This window comes from Cornus florida, unplaced genomic scaffold, assembly GCF_030987335.1.
Source record: "Cornus florida cultivar Cherokee Brave unplaced genomic scaffold, ASM3098733v1 CherokeeBrave_3.0.0_Hap2_Chr08, whole genome shotgun sequence".
In the NCBI taxonomy this organism is placed as follows: Eukaryota; Viridiplantae; Streptophyta; class Magnoliopsida; order Cornales; family Cornaceae; genus Cornus; species Cornus florida.
In genome coordinates this window covers 3,359,181-3,378,136 of record NW_026775578.1, presented here as the reverse complement: position 1 = coordinate 3,378,136, position 18,956 = coordinate 3,359,181, and the positions used below count along the sequence as shown (strand labels likewise).

At 37.6% G+C, this 18,956-nt stretch overlaps 2 protein-coding genes across 7 annotated transcripts in view; one reads left to right on the top strand and one right to left on the bottom strand.

Annotated features, from left to right (window-relative positions):
• Positions 1-18,719, bottom strand: part of LOC132268937 (protein trichome birefringence-like 10) — a 30,756-nt gene extending 12,037 nt beyond the window's left edge. The window contains exons 1-5 of one of the 6 annotated variants that reach the window (XM_059769866.1): positions 17,667-18,714; positions 15,568-15,957; positions 12,702-12,860; positions 7,415-7,463; positions 6,379-6,432 (exon numbers count right to left, since the gene is read on the bottom strand). In XM_059769866.1, coding sequence (XP_059625849.1) covers positions 6,394-6,432; positions 7,415-7,463; positions 12,702-12,860; positions 15,568-15,957; positions 17,667-18,118 — 1,089 coding nt within the window. In that variant the 5' untranslated portion in view covers positions 18,119-18,714 and the 3' untranslated portion in view covers positions 6,379-6,393. Of the gene's footprint in view, positions 1-6,378; positions 6,433-7,165; positions 7,280-7,414; positions 7,464-8,370; positions 9,435-12,701; positions 12,861-15,567; positions 15,958-17,666 lie in introns of those variants that run through there. The other 5 variants (XM_059769867.1, XM_059769863.1, XM_059769864.1 and 2 more) reach the window with 5 other exon arrangements.
• LOC132268938 (antifungal protein ginkbilobin-like protein) lies at positions 6,471-7,265 on the top strand. The gene has a single exon (XM_059769868.1). It carries the CDS (start codon positions 6,702-6,704, stop codon positions 7,116-7,118), a length of 417 nt encoding a protein of 138 aa, XP_059625851.1. The 5' UTR covers positions 6,471-6,701; the 3' UTR covers positions 7,119-7,265.
• Positions 18,720-18,956: the final 237 nt, after the last annotated feature.

Here is an 18,956-nt window from a genome sequence, read left to right as displayed (position 1 = left end):
TCCCTGGGTCCGGTGAGACAAAATCTTCTCCACCTCCTTATTAAACTGCAACCGAATAATAGGTGGGGCTCTCTTAGCCTGCTGTCTTGATGTATCTGCCGTGTCCTCATGAAAAGGCTTGAGGAAACTCACATGAAAAGTAGGATGGACCTTCAGCTTCTCAGGTAATTGCAATCTGTAAGCAACATTTCCCACTTTCTTCACAAATGGACCATCATACTTCTGAATCAGCCCTCTGTGAACAGCCTTGCTGCTTATCTTCTTCCAAATCTGTGGAGTCAACTTCAACAGAACCTTGTCTCCCACTTGGAACTCTAATTGCCTTCTCCCTTTATCTACATACTTTTTCATCATTCTCGCAGCCTTGGCAAGGCTGTCTTGTGCCTCCTCTACCATCTCTTGCATGGAACGGGCATATCGGTATGCTGCAAGGCATCTTCCACCAGTCCTCTGCACTGCCACCTCCTGTGGTGTGCGAGGTTGTTGCCCTGTTGCCAACTCAAAGGGACTCATTCCTGTTGTTGAAGACCTGTGCAAATTATAAGAAAATTGTGCAGTGTCTAGTAACTCCAGCCAATTTTTCTGACTTGCAGTGACATAGTGCCTCAGATATTCTTCCAATAACTGGTTCATCCTTTCAGTCTGTCCGTCAGTCTGAGAATGGTTTGCTGTGAAGAACTTTAGTTCAGAACCTATCAAGCCAAATAGCAATGTCCAGAACCTTCCCGTAAATTTGGTGTCACGATCACTAACAATATCCTCGGGCAAGCCAAAATATTTCACCACAAACTTATGAAATAAACCAGTAACAACTTCCGCTGGGCATGCATGTGGTGCAACAATAAAAATTGCATACTTAGAGAATCTATCTACTACCATAAAAATAGATCTCATACCTTCCACCTTAGGAAAACCAGAAATGAAGTCCATTGAAACTGACTGCCATGGACGCTCTGGTATAGGCAAGGGTTGCAGTAGCCCTGCCTAATTCTTCCTCTCATGCTTGTCTTTCTGACAGACCAAGCAAGTCTTGACATATAACTCTATGTCATCCTCCATCTTGGGCCAGTAATATGATCTGGATATCAACGCCAGCATTCTATCCACCCCTGGATGTCCAGCCCACTGGGGATCATGCATCTCCCGCATTAGTTCCCGTTTCAAACCTCCAACAGGAACATATAATCTACCTCCTCTGGCGTAGAGTAGATTATCTTCAATCCAATACTTTCTGACTTCACCATCAGCAACCTGTTGCTTAAGTTTCTGATAGGCATTGTCGGACTGAGATTGTTCTTTGATTCTGTCAAGGAAATCAGTATACGCCGTTGTCAACGACGCCACATACTCCTGCACTTCTTTCCTACTCAAGGCATCAACAACCTGATTCTGCTTTCCAGGTCTGTGAACCCACACAAAATTGAACTCCCCAAGAAACTCTTGCCAACGAGCTTGCTTTGGAGTAAGCTTTTTCTGTGTCTTGAAGTAGGTATTGGCCACATTATTAGTCACCACTGTAAACTTGGTACCCAACAGATAGTGCTTCTATGCGTCAAGACAATGTATCACTGCAGTCATCTCCTTCTCGTGAGTTGTATACCTCTGTTCAGCATCCTTAAGCTTCCTGCTTTCAAAGGCATATGGGTGTCCTTCTTGGACTAGGACCCTACCAATTGCTCTGTCAGAGGCATCAGTATGCACTTCAAATAGCAAACCAAAGTCAGGCAGTCTCAAGACCGGTTCTGTAGACACTGTCTGCTTAAGCATCTCAAAAGCTTTGTGGCACTCCTCAGACCAAACCCACTGTTTGTCCTTCTTCAGCAAGTCTGTTAAAGGACTGACCTTCTTGGAATACCCATTTATAAACTTTCTGTAGTAGTTTGCTAACCCTAAAAAAGATCTCAACTCTGTCACTTTGGTAGGTGTAGACCAATCAAGGATGGTTTTCACCTTTCTCTCATCCATTCTGACATGGCTTTTATTGATCCAATGTCCCAAAAACATCACTTCTTGGCAACAAAACTCACACATCTCCTTTTTGACATATAACTGAAACTCCTTCAGTTTTGAGAAAACCAATCTCAAGTGTTTTAAGTGATCTTTCAATGACTCACTATAGACTACAATGTCATCCAAATAAATAACAACAAAACGATCAATGTAGTCATAAAACACATTATTCATTAAGTTGCAGAAGGTTGCCGGGGCATTAGTTAGTCCAAACGGCATTACAAGAAATTCATAAGACCCATAACGAGTTACGCATGCAGTTTTTGGTTCATCTCCTTCTGCTATACGCACCTGCCAGTAGCCTGCACATAAATCCAGCTTAGTAAAGTAGGATGCCCTTGACAACCTGTCAAATAAATCTGCGGCATTGGGCACTGGGTACTTGTTCTTCACAGTCACCTTATTCAGAGCCCTATAGCCCACACACATCCGCATTGAGCCATCCTGTTTCTTCTGGAACAACACTGGCGCGCCATACGGTGCCTTAGATGGTTGAATATAACCAGACTCCAGTAACTCATCCAACTGTCTACGCAGTTCAGCCAATTCTGAAGGCGCCATCCGGTATGGGGCCTGAGCAGGAGCCCTAGCACCCGGCTCCAACTCTATCTTGTGATCAATAGCACGTCGAAGGGGCAATTGCTTGGGTAGTTCTGGTGGCATCACTTCTGCAAATTCCTCTAAAATTTTAGCAACAGAATCCGGAACTTCAACAAATTGGTCCGGTTTGATCTCTATCATAGCTGCAAGAAAGGTAGAGTCTCCCCTCTCCAAACCTGTTTTCACTTGTAATGCAGAGATTATTTCGATGCAGCCATATTTACGATCTTCCTTCTTTTGGTGCCCATAAAGAGCCACTGATGGAATAAAACATAGACAATTCCTGTCCCAAATAAAAACTCCTCCCAAATATGGCACAACTACCACTCTGGCTTTCGTAAGGAACTCAATTCCAAGAATTAGATCAAAATCATCTAAGGGTACAGCCATAAGACTAACTACGCCCTCCCAACAACCAACTTTCATAGAAGTGGTGGCCATGCCTAAGACAAGCTTGGCTTTAGAATTCACAGCTTTCATCTTATTAGCATGTGGAATTAACTTTAAATTAAAGTTACTTACTTCCCTCTGCGCAATGAAGTTATGAGTGGCCCCTGTGTCCACCATTGCCAAAACTTCCTTACCATTCAGCGTCACCTGAATGAACATGAGCCCTTTCAACTCCATGGACTGTTCTTCAGTAAGAGCATTCAGCATTTGCAGAGGATTAACTCGGGTTGGACCACATTCCGAGTCCGAGTCTCCTTTTGAATCAGCGACAATAGCACTCAGCTTCTCCCTCTTGGGGCAGTCCCTAACACGATGGGGACCATTGCAGATGAAACAACCGTAGTTGGGCTTAGTCCCACTACTACTCCCTTTGTTATTGTAATCTGCCTTGGCCTTGACAAAGCCACCGCCTTTATCCTTCTTTTGATTCTTGTCCTTCTTCTTGCCCTTGAACCTGAAGGACTGGCCTTTGTCTTTCTTCCCCTCCTTGGACTTCTTCTTGTCTTGTGTAGTAGACCCAGTCATCTTGAAATCTACAAGACAATCTGCCGCTGTCATGGCAGTAGGAAGGTCCCTCACACCTTGCCTACAGAGTTCTGCCTGAGCCCATGGTTGCAATCCGGACATGAAATTGAACAGCTTGTCCTCCTCTGACATATTTCGAATGTCCAGCATCAAGGAACTAAAGTCCTTCACATAGTCACGAACGGTGCCTGTGTGCTTCAATTTCTTCAGAGATTCCCTTGCAATCCATGCAGTGTTCTGAGGCAAGAACTGGTCCTTCAATTCCTTCTTAAGGGTCTCCCAAACTTCAATCCGAGGCCTACCCGCAGAAGCATCGTCCTCTGTCTGTGTGCGCCACCATAGTTTTGCATCACCAGACAGATCCATGCTTGTAATGGTCACCTTCTCGCCATCGGGGATCCGAGCAGCCTTGAAGTACTGCTCCATGTCCCATAGGAAATTCTCCAACTCTTTGGCATTTCGAGTACCACTGAAAGACTTAGGATCCGGCACTTTGATCTTCTGTGAAAGAGGATCACCACCGCCTCTGGAACTCCCATAAATGGCCCTCTTCACCAAGGACACTTAATCTTTAAGGTCTTTCAGGTTCTTTTTGAAGACGTCAGTCAGCAACTCAATATCTTCAGAGATAGGGGTCAATTGCTCTTTGGTGGCCTGCATGAAGTCACCAAACCCATCAGGATCAGTCTTCAAGATCTCCACTTCAGAAGCCAAGTTTTCGATTCGAACCACAAGGCTCTCTGCACCATTTTGTACCTCTGTTTCTGTAGGAAAACCCACAAACTCTTCCAAACGGGAAACTCTCTCACGAGTATTGCCTCCAGCCATCGTAGAACAGGGCTCTGATACCAATTGTTACAGGGCTAAATCACACCACAAATTTTTGCCTCTGTAATGGCACTTGGGGCCACCAAGTCTCAGCCAACACACAACACAATACCCACAATATAGAAATGTAAAGAAGGCACACACAGTTTATAGGGACAAGCCCCAACCTTTGCTCATATTAAACATATTACAAAGGAATATGAGTTCGTACAAGGAACCAAGGCTCACACCCTCCTATCTATTCCCTCTACAAAGCCCACCTTAGCATTATATAGGCCACTCTCAAAACCGCCCATAACTGCCCACTAAAATGATGGATGACACTCCCATCCACCTAGGGTCGTGCTGGCACCCTCTAAGTATGCCAGCACTACAATGCAGTTGACAAGCCTAACTGCTATGTAGTTGGCATGCTCTGCTCATGCCACATATCCCACAAGAAGTTATACTCTGCATAGTGGAAGAAACCACCTCCAACCGCTTGCTTGTTGTCATCTCAGATTTGTGCCACCTGCATGGGAAGTTAATCAGCACACCCCCACTTCCCATAATAAGTGGAGAAGTGCTAGTAACTTCCCCCAACCAACTGAGCCCACTTAAGCCACTTAGCCATCTCTTGTAACCCCAAGCCATGACTTGTGTGGTCCATATTTTAGCAACATTTGAGCCAACCTTGTGAACCTAGCCCTTGCCAAGTCCACCATTCTGCACCCACATGTCTCTAAGTGCACGGCGTGCCATGCCATGCATGCCCGAGTGCAAATCCGAGTGCACGTCGGTGCGCACGTTGATGCCAGGCCATGCACGCCTGTGTGCACGCCCATAAGCGCGCTGCTGCACTCCGGTGCATACACTAGTGCCCATCCATGTGTGCCGTACTCGAACCCTCGTGTGCCCATGGCTACATGCCCACCTGGACGCCCGCGTGCACGCGGGGCTGCACGCCCGTGCGCGCGGGTGCACACTTGTTTGCCCATCATTAGTTTATATGCTCCTCTCTTGTGCAACTATCTTGGAGTGGTGCAAACACGTGCCCATGCACGTTGGCTAAACCCTCTAAGCAAGCCATGCCATAGCCCAACTGATGTGCTCAACAGACCCCCCCTAGTATAGTCTTAAGGAAAATCAGCACTCTGATAGGAGTAAACATCACCCATGCTTGAGGAGTCATAAAGGCCTTTCAGACCCTTCCCGACATCTAAATCGAGTGCCGTCTGCGCCAACCAACTTCTATGGACTCAAGGTACCTCCCATAAAGATCCCGAGTCAAAACTCCAAGTTTCACTTTTCCCCATATTTACGAAAATGCCACTGGGCACCCCCAGTGCACGCCGAGCATCATTTTAAGCATCTTGTGTGCACACTGAGCATCTTGTGCACGTTGACAACCCACTGAGCATCCTCATGGCTGTCTAACCAAAGCCAAAGTATTCCCAAAACATGTCATGGCCTTGAAATGCCCATGTCTTCCCTTGGACAACCGTCAAGGGACTAACAGAAGGGTATATTTGGAAATTCATTCCCTACTACTATAATAAAAAAATATTTAAAACTAGTAAGCTAAAAAGTTAGGATTCCAAGAGGGGGCTTTTTTTTGGGACAGGGAGTATATGATAGGTATTTTATAATTTATATACTATATTTGTATTAAATATTTTAGTATTATACATAACTATTATATTATAATTAATTTATAATGTTACAATATAATATATATTTTAGTACATATTATGTATCACATAGTAATGTTATATTATATATGTGGATGCATCTAAATCGATAATATTACAAAAAATAATACATTGACTACACTTATTTTGAGACGAGTAAAATATTATTTTAATTCTCTGATGGAATGAAATGGCCATTAGAATGATCATTTTTTTTGTTGCTGCCAACAAAAACATGGGAAAGGGAATAAAACATTGAAAGAGTCATTCCACTGCAGAAAGTTGAAGTTTTCATTTTTCATTGACTGAATCATATCATCTCTACACAAAGTTGGGCCACATACACCAACTACAGAGAAGAAATAAATCAATAAATAGAAGATAAACCTTTCAGTATAAAACAAGTAAAGAAACAGAGCAAAACCTTTCAGTCTAAAACAAATAAAGAAACAGAGCAAAAGAACGAAGCTACAAAAGACAAAAATCTCATTATGCATTGTTAGAACTGATGGAGAAACCAATAATAGAACCTACATAAAAAATAAAAAATAAAAAAGTTAATAAAACTTATCTCCTCAAAAGAAGAAAAGCAAGAAAGGAAAGAAGAGAAACAGAGAGATGGATTTTCTTCTTTCAAAGATTGAAGTAATTGTAAGTGGATTGTTAATTGGATTGATTGGGTTGTGCAGTGTTGTGAGAAGCATTCCAAACACCAATGTGTCAACCTTTTTGTGCAACTCCGGGATCTACACAAAAGGGGATCCTTTCGCTACTAGTCTAGCTTATGTTGTTGCAGAATTAGAGACTGTGACGCCCACTCGCCAAGGTTTTGACTACCACAATATTTCTCCTTACCCTAATGCTTTTGCCTATGGTCATGCTGCTTGTAACCAGAACCTTACAAGCTCCGATTGCAACACCTGTCTTGGTGCCGCCAAAACCGCCATGTTCGGGACTTGTGACAGTCGGATCGGGGCTCGATCTGTGCTCTATGATTGTACAATTAGGTATGAGCAGTATCCATTTGATGATTAAATATTGTTGGCATGTTTTTGGGAACTGTGTGATCTACCTCAAATTAATAATGTGAGCAACCTTATCCACTTCAGTCTTTCTGTTTCTATTCTATCTCGTACTGTTTTCGCCTCACATCCCTAATTTAATTTCTTTCAGATTTTGCAATTCTTCGTTCTGATCTGATTGTCAACCAATATAAAGGGTTTATTGGAAAAGAAACGAATCAAAAATGAAAACTGGTGTTATTGAAAAAGTAATTGCAGGTTGTAATCAAATGATTAATCGATCGACATGGGAATTGTTCATCGACTTACCTTTCTGTCTCGTCTATCCATGATCATAGGGCCAATTCCAGCTGTCAAACTGCACAGTCAATCAAATCAATTACTAACAAAAGCAATTGGAAAAGAAACGCAAAAAAATATAAATAAATAAATTAAATTAAATCAAAGTAATATATATATATATATATATATATATATATATATATATTATTATTGCACATACATGCCGTAGACTCCATGGATACCAGCAGCTATACCTATCCATTCTCATTTATCCAAATTATATGTAAGCTACTGATGAACGAAAGTTCTTCTATCGGAAGATGATTTGAATAGCAAGTTTGCTGATTTGGGTCTCTATTGTGCCCCGCTCTTGAGGAGAAATTATGTTATTACATGACCTCAATTACCACCTATGGGGACCAATGATCCAGGAACATGTAATAGCCGTGACTCTTTAATTTTAAGAAAAATTTAAAAGAGATTTTTATGTGAATGTATTAACATCTATTTTAGCTACCAAATAAAGCAGTACTACTGTACTCTATCCGGTCAAGACAATTTACAAAGCTTTATGGGATTATGTACATACCTAGCAAGTAGCAACTGACATGGTTATTTATGTAAGGGCCTATTACATTCTTTGTTCCACTCTTAGTTATTCAACTTGTTATATCGGCAATTGTGTAAATTATATACAATAGAGAACACAAGAAGAAATGGTAACATTTTGTAAAATCAAGACAATAACATTAATTTTTTTTATCTAACAATCCTTCTTAAGGCACCTGAACCAACCGGGAGTTTAACTAAAAAAGAGAGTTTCAGCGAGAACTTGTGAACAGGTTTGAATCATCACTAATGGATTTCATTTATCAATTCAATTTCAGATATTGTGCTGATATTGTGCTGGACCTCCGGGGAGGATTCTTGTCCATGCAACATAGGTGTTATGGCAACAACAATAAGAAATTCAATTCTCCCTGTTCCACACAAAATTCAGCCGTTCATAAATATAATTATAGACAAAAAAGAACATATGGCAATATCTTTCCAATCTTTCTTCATATACAAAATACAGTAGACAAATGTCCAATAATGCTACAAGTATAATTTTCTCTCTATTTTTTTTTTTTTTTTAACTCAATTTTCTCTCTATTGATGAATGGCAATATCTTACAATTACTATCTAATATTTGTGTGTATATCTCCTGTTAACTATCAATTTGCACTAGGAACCAATAATTTAACAACCTAAATACCATCCATATTGGCATCTGGTGACAATTTAAATTCGGCTGCCAAGACTTTCCCCAGCATCCCTCCAACATTTCCAACTTCTCAAGATCTGGCTCCTCTCCGTCTATGCATCTCAAGATCATCAGTTGATCAATCGATGCGAGACACGTCATCGTAGAAACGGACAACTATATTCACCAAGTTGAACAAGTTTTAACCTTGTTTACGTCAAAACATGTATAATGATGTATGAAGAATTATCAATCATATGAAGAACCAGAGATGCAATGACCGGATAAGAGCCAGCACAAGCATATCCCTTCTGTGAGAATGAATAGAAAAAAGTCGGCATGTGTTGGTTCTAGGTGAGATGCAAACTTTCCCACAGAGTTCTTCAAGATGCTGATGTAGTTAGAAAGGTTTCTATGCGAATCAGAGTGTGGCTTGAGAAGGTTTTGTTGAATTTCGTGGGCGAATGTGCTCCCATTTGAGGAAGAGTGCATACAGAAGCTCGTTCCATGAATCAGGGACACCAGGCAAACACCAGTGGCTACAGTCTTGCCGGTGGAAAGGAGCAAGTCCCTCATTGGGTCCTAAATAATACAAGGATGAGTGGCCATCTTTCCTCCGTGATGTCATATATGTCACATTCAATAAATCCACTTTCCCCTCTTCTGCTGCCTTAGAGAAATTTGATAACACATCAATGACAATCGGTAATTGAACCCATGTTTCGGATGAAACCAGAGATGAACCCAAGTCAGGGAGCGTCTCCAGGTGACAACTACCACCAGTCTTCCAGTCACCACCACTGTTAAATCCACTGGCTATATCAATTATTATGAATATTATTAAAATAACAAGATAATTGCATTATATGACCATACTGAAACACAATTGTTACCCATCCACGATATAATAAGCAAGAGAATTTTTTACATGACCAGATGAACAATTTGGCTGCTATTAACAAGTTCAGGTCTCTTGATTGATTTTGTTTTTCTACTATAATAATATTTTTTTAGCAACGTGATAAACTTAAAAAGAAGGATGCAGGTTGATACAGTCACAACTCACAAGGGGACAATGTTATGTTTGTAATTTACCCTTTTTGAGTCTACCATTAGGAGGGGTTTCACTCAGCATCTTTAGAAAGATATAACAAAGTTGCATTCAGGAATTATAAAGCAGTTGAAATACTTCAGAACTAAAATTAATCATGAAAATGCCAGTATTGACTCAGTCTCTCAAATATTACTAATGATCAACATCGCATATACTTGGGTACCTGTGAGGCTCAAGTATATGTCTACGAGTCTATTTATCAAACCCCAAACCTAGGACACAAGGAGACTACTTAATATGCATAGTTTTGGTTTATATATATATATAGAAAAATGGAGCTTTAATATAACGTAGATTGTTCAACATGTGCACTTCACAAATTCTGAAACAATAATTATACAAAAGCAACATAATAACAATAGTCAAATATCTAATAATAAAATAACTTATATTATTAGATAATACTTGTTAGGTGCATATTAAGTTATTAACCAAACACATCAGACAGTGAGACAGATATCACATACTTATACCCAAGTTTCATGTAATTATCACAGATACTTCCTGCATTTCAAGAAGTCCATGTAAGTTCATGAATGAAATGACGAACAAATTTAGAGAACGATTAATACGTCTTCACACCAAAATTATGAGGACAATTTTTCTTTTTGACAAATGAGGTTATTTAGGAATTTCACGGATACCTCTCAAAATACAGCAGAAAAAATTAAATTAATAAATAAATGTTCAAGATAGAAAATTGCATTTTTATTCCCAAGATTTACAAATATATTTCAGGAATTTCACGAATACATCTCAATATATTCACCATATTAATGATAACTAATAATGATTGGCAAAAAAATTAAAATAAGATTCAGGAATTTTCACTAGAGAATTCAGATGAAATGTTAATAAGCGTTTGTGTAGTAAATAGAAAAAACTATTAAGTTCCTTGAGAGGTCTCACTACACAACTATAAAACATAGCAGCAGAGGACTGAAACTTAGAGGTTGAAAGTTGAAAACACACAAAGTCCAGTATAACAGAGAACAACAAGGCCAAAGTGCTCCCTCCATCACACAAAGATTGGCCATTACAATTAATCTCTATCCCATTATAATTGTCCACTGTAAAAAGTAAAAACGTAAACTTTTTTACTTTCTCCCCTTATCCCTTGTGAAAAGAATAATTTGTCCCAAATTCTAACACCAAATAAGAGAAGTATTATATTCAAGAAAAATATTTTTAATAGGTGAAATCAAGGAACAAAATTTTGTTTGGTAATACCGTAATACCATTTTGGTTGGATTGGAATTGGAAATGCCCCCGAATCAATTAAAAAATGTAATGGTATGATGAACTAATTTAGAAACAAATTTTGTTTAGGAATGCTATTTTGGTCGGCTTGAATATGGAAATATTCCGTAAATATTTCAAAAACACAATGCAATAAGGGAAAATTAAATGTCAGTGACCAAAATTAGAAAAAAAATAGGTTAAAGTGACCTTAAAATTAAAAAGAGATTAATAGTCATCAATCTTGATACCAAATTGCTTTATAGTGACCATTTGAGGGTAATTTTGTCAAGGGTTTTATTTAGTTACTAAAAATAATTAATTAATTTAACATATCAAACCTAATACTTCTCACGTTGGATCTAATGTACAAGTGGAAACTATAGCCATAATTAAACCCCCAACTTTTCATTCTTAGAATTTATAAATATATATGTATTAAAGGTTAGGGCTCTGATTGTATTTTATGGAGATAAACAGATTAAGCCGATGCTATCTCACGTTTAAACCAATCTTCACTGTCTATTCACTGTCTCCGGTTACAACACAGAGTCTAAAAAATCCACCATTTTATAAGGTTGAATTCAACAAGAGCAAGTCAAGTATGGATAAGTACTAGATGAGGGAAACTTACAAAGAAAAGAATAATGACTTTGAATATATATAAGGTATAAGCAAGGGATATGGTATCTGAAAGGGATAAGTTGCCGTCGTTTTCAGTGGGGGAAGGGAGAGATGGGGTAGAAGCTTGGAGGGAAATTTCAAAAAGGGTGTATATGTAATTGAGTTTAAAACGGTCACTGAAAAGGAATACAGTTTTAGGATTGATAATTATCCAGTCTTTTTGTAACTTTAAGTCCTCTTTAAAACTATTATCTTTAATTTTGGTAACTTAAATCTAATTTTCTCATAAAATAATGACCAAATTTAGCAACATGCAAAACATTTGGAGACGTAAAGTAGATTTATTAACGAGAGAAGGTAAGCCAAATAATTGATCAACACAGCTGTTACAAGAGGACAGATACAAGCAAAAAAATTAAGTCAAACAACACTTTACTAACAAAAAACAAGTATAAGAGATTCTAAAATTGATCTTATAGTGTAACAACGAATTATTATAATAAACTATGACATACATGAACCATAAAACAGACAAAGAAAAACATTTTTCACACATTAATATTTAACAAGTTAATCGGTAATAATTAGGAACTAAACAATAACATAAAGTTTCCCTTCACATCATTTCTCCTTCTTCTGTTTCTGTTATTTCTGATAGATTCCAAAGAATTTTTTCTTTTCTTTTCTTAATATTTTTGGGTTTCAATGGTTGAATCTCCCCCCACCCCCCACCAAAAAAATAATTTAATAAATAAATAAAATAAAAATAAGAAAAAAATGGATATTGCCTTTTACAAGTCTTCAACAATGCATGAATTACAAGGTTCAACCTTTCAATATGTTTTTGTTCATTCGGTATCAATTTCTATCTGTTTTTCACTGCGGTTCACTAAGAAATGCAAATGTTTCAACTGCTTCGACAGAAACAGATGAACATTTTGATCCTTGAATAAGATGCATCCTTAGACTATGTACTTTCACACACACACACACACATATATATATAGAGGCCAAATTGGCCAATATTTGTAAGGCAAAGAGAGAAAAATACATAGACAAGACTATCAAAATATAAAATGACAAGACAAACCTGAAATGCACTGGAGCATAGCTTCGAAATAAGACCTGGGTCTCGTTCATCTTTATTTCAGTACTTATCCAGTTCAGCAGCGTCTCGATTGCCGTCCGATATGCACGTTCTACACTCATCTTCATCTTCACCTCCTCCCCTTCTTGGAAGTAAGTACCCCTAACAAGGGACAGTAATCCAGAGTTCAGGCACAATGTTGGTTAGGTTAACCCAACATTAGCTTCCTAAAAAACATCAAGTGTAGTTGGTTTCAAGAGGGACACGTTAAGTTGTCCTCGATGTAAATTAATCACACACTATTACAGTTTGTACATTTACAATATCTCAATTGCTAAAGCAACAAAAAGCCACGGCAACTAATTCCTTTAGAAAAGGTAAGAGATGGAGTATGGTGCCTATAGAGTAGATTATGGAAACAGCCAGGTCAAGCAGAAGCATGAGAGAGGGAACTACCTGATCCCCTTTCCCTAGGGAATTGGGAACATAATCCATATATAACTATTAGGTGGTCAATTGTCTGCTCAGAATATTAAGGTAAGAGTCACTAGAGGGCCAAAAACTTCATATACGAACAATAAATTTTTCCTTGCTAAAAAATAAAATTTCAAACACTGGAGCTTCTTCATCCACGTGCTTTCAAGGATAGAATAAATGATCATCGAGTATCTGAAATTAAGAATCTATTTTTAACTTATGTGTGCGACCAAGATATTGTCGTACATGTCTATGAGTACACCAGAAGTGTCATGTCAGAGTACGGTACATCCCCAACAAAGACATGGCTGATTTTATTTCAAAGGGGGCACAATGCACTTGTTAATTTTTTTTTTTATTAATAAATATGACAATATAATTTTTTTAAAATCAAAAAGGCAAATAAGAAAAAAAATAGATGTAAAATAATATGCTAAATAAATACAGTAAAAAAAATATAGTTACAAATATAAGAATCAAAATATTAATTAATAATATTTTAATTAAATACAATCACAAATGTCATCGATAAAAAGAAATAAGTTTTAAAAAATAGAAAAATACATAAATTATACATAAGTGAAAAAAGAAATTTTTTGAAAAAGGAAACAAAAATTAGAAAAGGAAAAATATATTGTATATTTGAAGAAGGTATGTAATTTTTTTTTTTAAAAGAATTTGAAAATTTGATAGGGGGCACTATTTAAAATTACCATGTAAGTATATATATATACCAAAAATATGTACCTATGTATAGTAGGTTGGAGCAAAGTGAGGGGGCGCACGTGCCCCCTCTGGGCCTTAATTGGCTCCGCCCTTGGCTCCTTAGAAATGGGTATGTCCTTGGGCCGAAAACTATTGATGGCCAGAACATTTGCTATTAGAGAATATTCTAATGAACCCAGTGTTGATACAAGGGATGCTATGAATTAAAACTTCCACTTGAATTTTGAGCATAATCATATATCGGAACATTAGCTACTTGATGAGCTTTCCTGGGAAGACAGGGAGTAAAGAAATACACCACTCGCAAGAATGGATTCTTCTGAATTTAAAGCCTTGAACTTAAGTAAATATCAGGACAAACCACCCTCAATCAGAGAGCAAAGCTGAATCCCAAATATGATCAAAGAATTAAGTCTCTTCTTAAAGGTTTTATACATGTATGTTGTGGCCTCCTCTTCCCATCCTAGCTCATATGAATCAATAAAATAGTGTGAATTATTGACCTATATACACGATTACACTCTGATTCTGTGCTCACACACCAATATTTAGCTACTCCAAGGCATTCCTAAAGCATTCATTTGACATTTATTTAGGCATAAAATTAAGAAACACTTATGATTATGGTGTTCTCATTTTATTTCCTAATACTTTTCTAAAGCAAACAATGAATCAAAATGATTCTCTTAGCAGATTACTTTCTTCTTTCTTGCCCTAATTAGAAATTTAATGTAGTATTAACCGGTTTGAAGTTTTACATTCACATAAAGCAAGACAAGCACATCTCTACCTAAGCCACTTCGCTACAATTACATCTTTTTTCTCAATTTCTCCTCTCTATCTAATCAAACAAAGAAATTAGAAAGGTTGTTCAAGGTGCATCCATGTCTTAAACTTACTACCCTATGTTGAGCTTGATCTGTTAGTTATATTACATTACAGGTATAACGTGCTGTAACTTGAATTTGTACCATCATTTTTCCAGCCTTTTGTTTACTTTTTCACCAAATGAATATAGATCACACCAATAATCTCAGTTTTATTGAGTTTTTTTCATCCATTAAAATTTAATGAAACAAGATACGTAACTAAGCTGGTTACTGATTTGTATTTATAGCAGTCGAAACTAACAACTCATCACTTTTTATATCTGTCATTGTTACCACCCCATCAAAATTGCTATCATCGAGGCCAATACCACTCCACAAAGTTAGCTTTGAAACTTTACCCCAAGGGTTCTCCATACTGATGGAGAACACATGAATACCCCTTCTCTCCCAACTAACAAACCACCCTAAGTCTTAAACTCCTTAAATGGTTAAAACAACTAAAGTACCCTAAAGAACTTCTGCATTCATCTTCAACTTGCATCCTACTACACTTCCACCAAAGAGAAAAATATCTGATCTGTTTCCACTAAACCCAAACCAGTATTCACAAGACCTGGTTAGCTTCTACATCATATTTCAGGACATCTAATCACATTATTTGACACTAGACAATACCAGAAGGCATTGCATCCATAAAACACATACTAGAACCTCCTTCTTCTTCCCACCAAACAAATGCATTCACAATGTTTGTGTAATGGAGAGAAATGAATCCAACGACAATAAACATATAAACAAATTGGCAATAAAGATTTTCAGGGGAAGATTGCATTTACCCTCTAATGGTCTTCTCATAATTCCACCAGTGTCCCGTGTTGAAAACCAGCACATCTGCACCTTTCCACTGCACAGAGCTCCAATCCAATTGATCCAGCTTCAAAGTAGTCTTCACCTTTTCTGGAGCTCCAGCTAGAGGCCGACTCAGCAGCACTAAAAATGGAGCTCTGTAGTACTCGACAGTGCAATTGAAATCCTCAAACTTGAACACCAAGAACCCTGTGTGTTTAGTGATTGGGCTCCCATTCACTTCGTATATTGAAGTTTTATTAGGAACCACAGAAGAGAGCATGCAGAGAAGGGACTCCCATTGGTTTCTTCCAATTGAATCACCAACAAATACAACACGACGATCCCGCAGCTTTTCCAACATATTCTTTGCATCAAATCTGTTTTCAAATTAGGATAAAATAACCCAAATAAGAAATTTATATTGTTTGCCAATCAATCGGACACATTCAAAAGTGAATTGGGATTAATGCCCAAAAATATGCAAGGAAAATGGGATTCAAAAAGGGTTGTCAAACTAGAATAATACCTATAGAAATCCCCAATTTAAAACAACAGCACTGATAATTCAAACATCTTTCAGCCAGACTTCACAAATTAATGTTCAACCAGTATGATTAATTTTCATTATTTAAAAAGAAGATTAAGCTGAACTACAACAACTTGGTAGGTATTCTGGATATAATTAAACCTTTCAAATTGATAGGCACTCGCTTCCCTAAATAATTCCCTGGAAATATACAGCAAGGCTTGCTGTTGTCAAGGTTACAATGATACACATCATCAATACACCTCTATTTCTGATTTTGTTTTTCATTTGATTAAGCAAATCTATTTAGTATTTATGGGGTGTTTTAAAGGCACAAATCTATGTGGTGTTTTATTGGCCCACTGTCACGCCACTTAGCTCTCCCTCATGTTATTTTTTATTTTTTATTTTTTATTTTGAATATTAGTTGCATAATATGCATTTCAAAACATATACTTTATTGTAGCACAATTTTGCTCCCTTCCACTTATGTCTTCCAAGTCATGGTTGTCTGCACAGCTGCACGCGTGCAAAAGCATTTTATATGCATATATTCCTTTCTTGATTTGCCATGTCATTTTAAGTACTAATTTTAACTAAGGAAGCATGAGGTGTGAACCTAATGCCTGATTCTTTTTGGAGGGCCATGCCCAGCTTTATGTTGTGACCCTCTAAAGCATTTCAAGCTTGGGTATTTGTTTTACAGTATTTTGAGGAACACCAGTTGTTGATCAAGAACAGTTTAAACCCTGCTTAGTGAGTTGTGGTCTCTGTTTTCTGATTTACATTTTCTTGTCCTCACTAGGAACTTGCGTCAATGTGGGAAAAGATGAGGCGCCGTAATATTTCCAAAGAAGATAGATCCAAGTATATATTTTGTTACAAATGCTATGTTTAGGTTTCTTCTTTTGTATCTGTTAAAAACTAAGCAATACAAATCCTTTTCTATTTACCCTAAGGATGGTGACTGTAGCCCTAGAGAAGATGAAGGGGAAGATTCCTGATATTGCAGGCTCACATGTCTCTTCTCGTGTTCTGCAGGTGATTTCTAGTTATTATTTCTTGATGTTGTCCTGAGTTTTCTGTTGTATGCAGTAACACCTGTTGTAAAAAAACATTATTGACTTAAAGAATTTTATGTAAACACACATTCAGTGTATTGAAGCTTGATAATTAAGAGTTGACACCAAAGCGAAAAGTTCATCATTGTAAATACCAGCATTTCAATCAGAAACATTAAAAAAAACAGACAGCAATCAAGCGGAAAGAAAACACCACATTCTAAAGAGTACATAATCTGAATCCGCAATGAAAATTATCTTGCTGAAAAAACTATAGATTTCAATAGAATCAGTACATACTACAGAGACATACAATAATAAACAATCTCAAAATTTTCTGCAATTATAAATTAATGTAGCTGACAACTGAAAAATTAATAACATGAAGAATATACCGATATTATCAATTACTTTCTAAAAATCAAATTCTTAATTCCATTTAAACATATATTTATAGAGAGAGAGAGAAATAGAAAGATATATTTAGAAAGTTATAAACCTGGGAAGATTGCAATCTTGAGGTTGCCAACGCCACTTGGTGTAGAAATTATCAGGCCTACCATTCTCAGAACATCGAAAGCCAGCATCAATGAACAGACAATCTTTGGACTGATACAGTGGATAACTCTCATCCCAGACCCAATTGCCATCAAAAACATCACACCCATCACCACCTTCTTCAAGAAATCCCAGCCGTCCAATATTTCCACCCGATGATGAAGTCCCGTTTAACCCGAACCACGTGATAAACCCGGGCCGCCCACCAGAGCGAAACCCTCGCGTCACAGCTCGATAATCCAAGTAAAAGAAGCAGAAAAGGAAGCAAACAGCGAGAGAGAAGAATCCAAGAACCCCCTGTGAGGGCTTCAAACGATTCCAGCGCTTGAAATTCTTGAAAACCTCCAAGTGGGTTTTTGAATTCAGGTCACAAGAAGATGTTTTCTCACTCATCTTTAGGTAAATAACCAGAAGGGTCTTTGATTTTAGAGAGAGAAAGTAAAGAGAATGGATAGAGGAGAAGAAGAACTGAAAGTGGGTCACTGGGCCTTGAGGAGATAGAATGTTGGAGTGGACTTTATATACAGATTACAGGAGGGGTGGGACTTTAGAGAGAGAGAAAGACAGAATGAGGAGCTGAGATTGGAGAGAGAGAGAGGTGTAGGGTCTGAAAGGAGGACCAAAATCATGGTAAAACCAGTTTGTACCAGAGATTTGTTTCCTGAGAGTGGTTAGTTTTAGTTTGGTTCAGCTGTTTATGTAATTGACAGATGTAAAGTGGGTGTTTTCAAAGAAGCACAAGAAAGCATTCATAGTTGGAGCTGTGTCAGTTACATACATCCCACTTTTGTTCAACACAGAAATAGAAAATAGAGATAAGGAGGAGAGAGAATTACTTCGTGTGTGAATAATTAATGAAGGATAAATATTGATTTATTACGAGATAAAGAGTTTAAAAATCATACCACCAGTTTGAACTTGAACTTCAACATCAACATAGTTAGAGAGAGAGAAAGAATCTGGGTATGATATTGGAAGGGGCAACGTGTGACTCGTGTGGCCTGATAGTGGAGGATTAGTAGGGCGAAAAAATTGCGGCCAAGAATTTGAAAACCCGACAAAAATATTGCAGTTAGTGCAGAGACAGGCGGAAGAGAAAAAAAAGGAACTGATTAAAATAATAATAATTTGATCCCTTGCTACATATAATTCCCTCTGGGACTAGAATAGGATTTTTAAAAAAAGTTGTAAGAATTTTAAATATATATATATAATACGGCGTAATATGAAT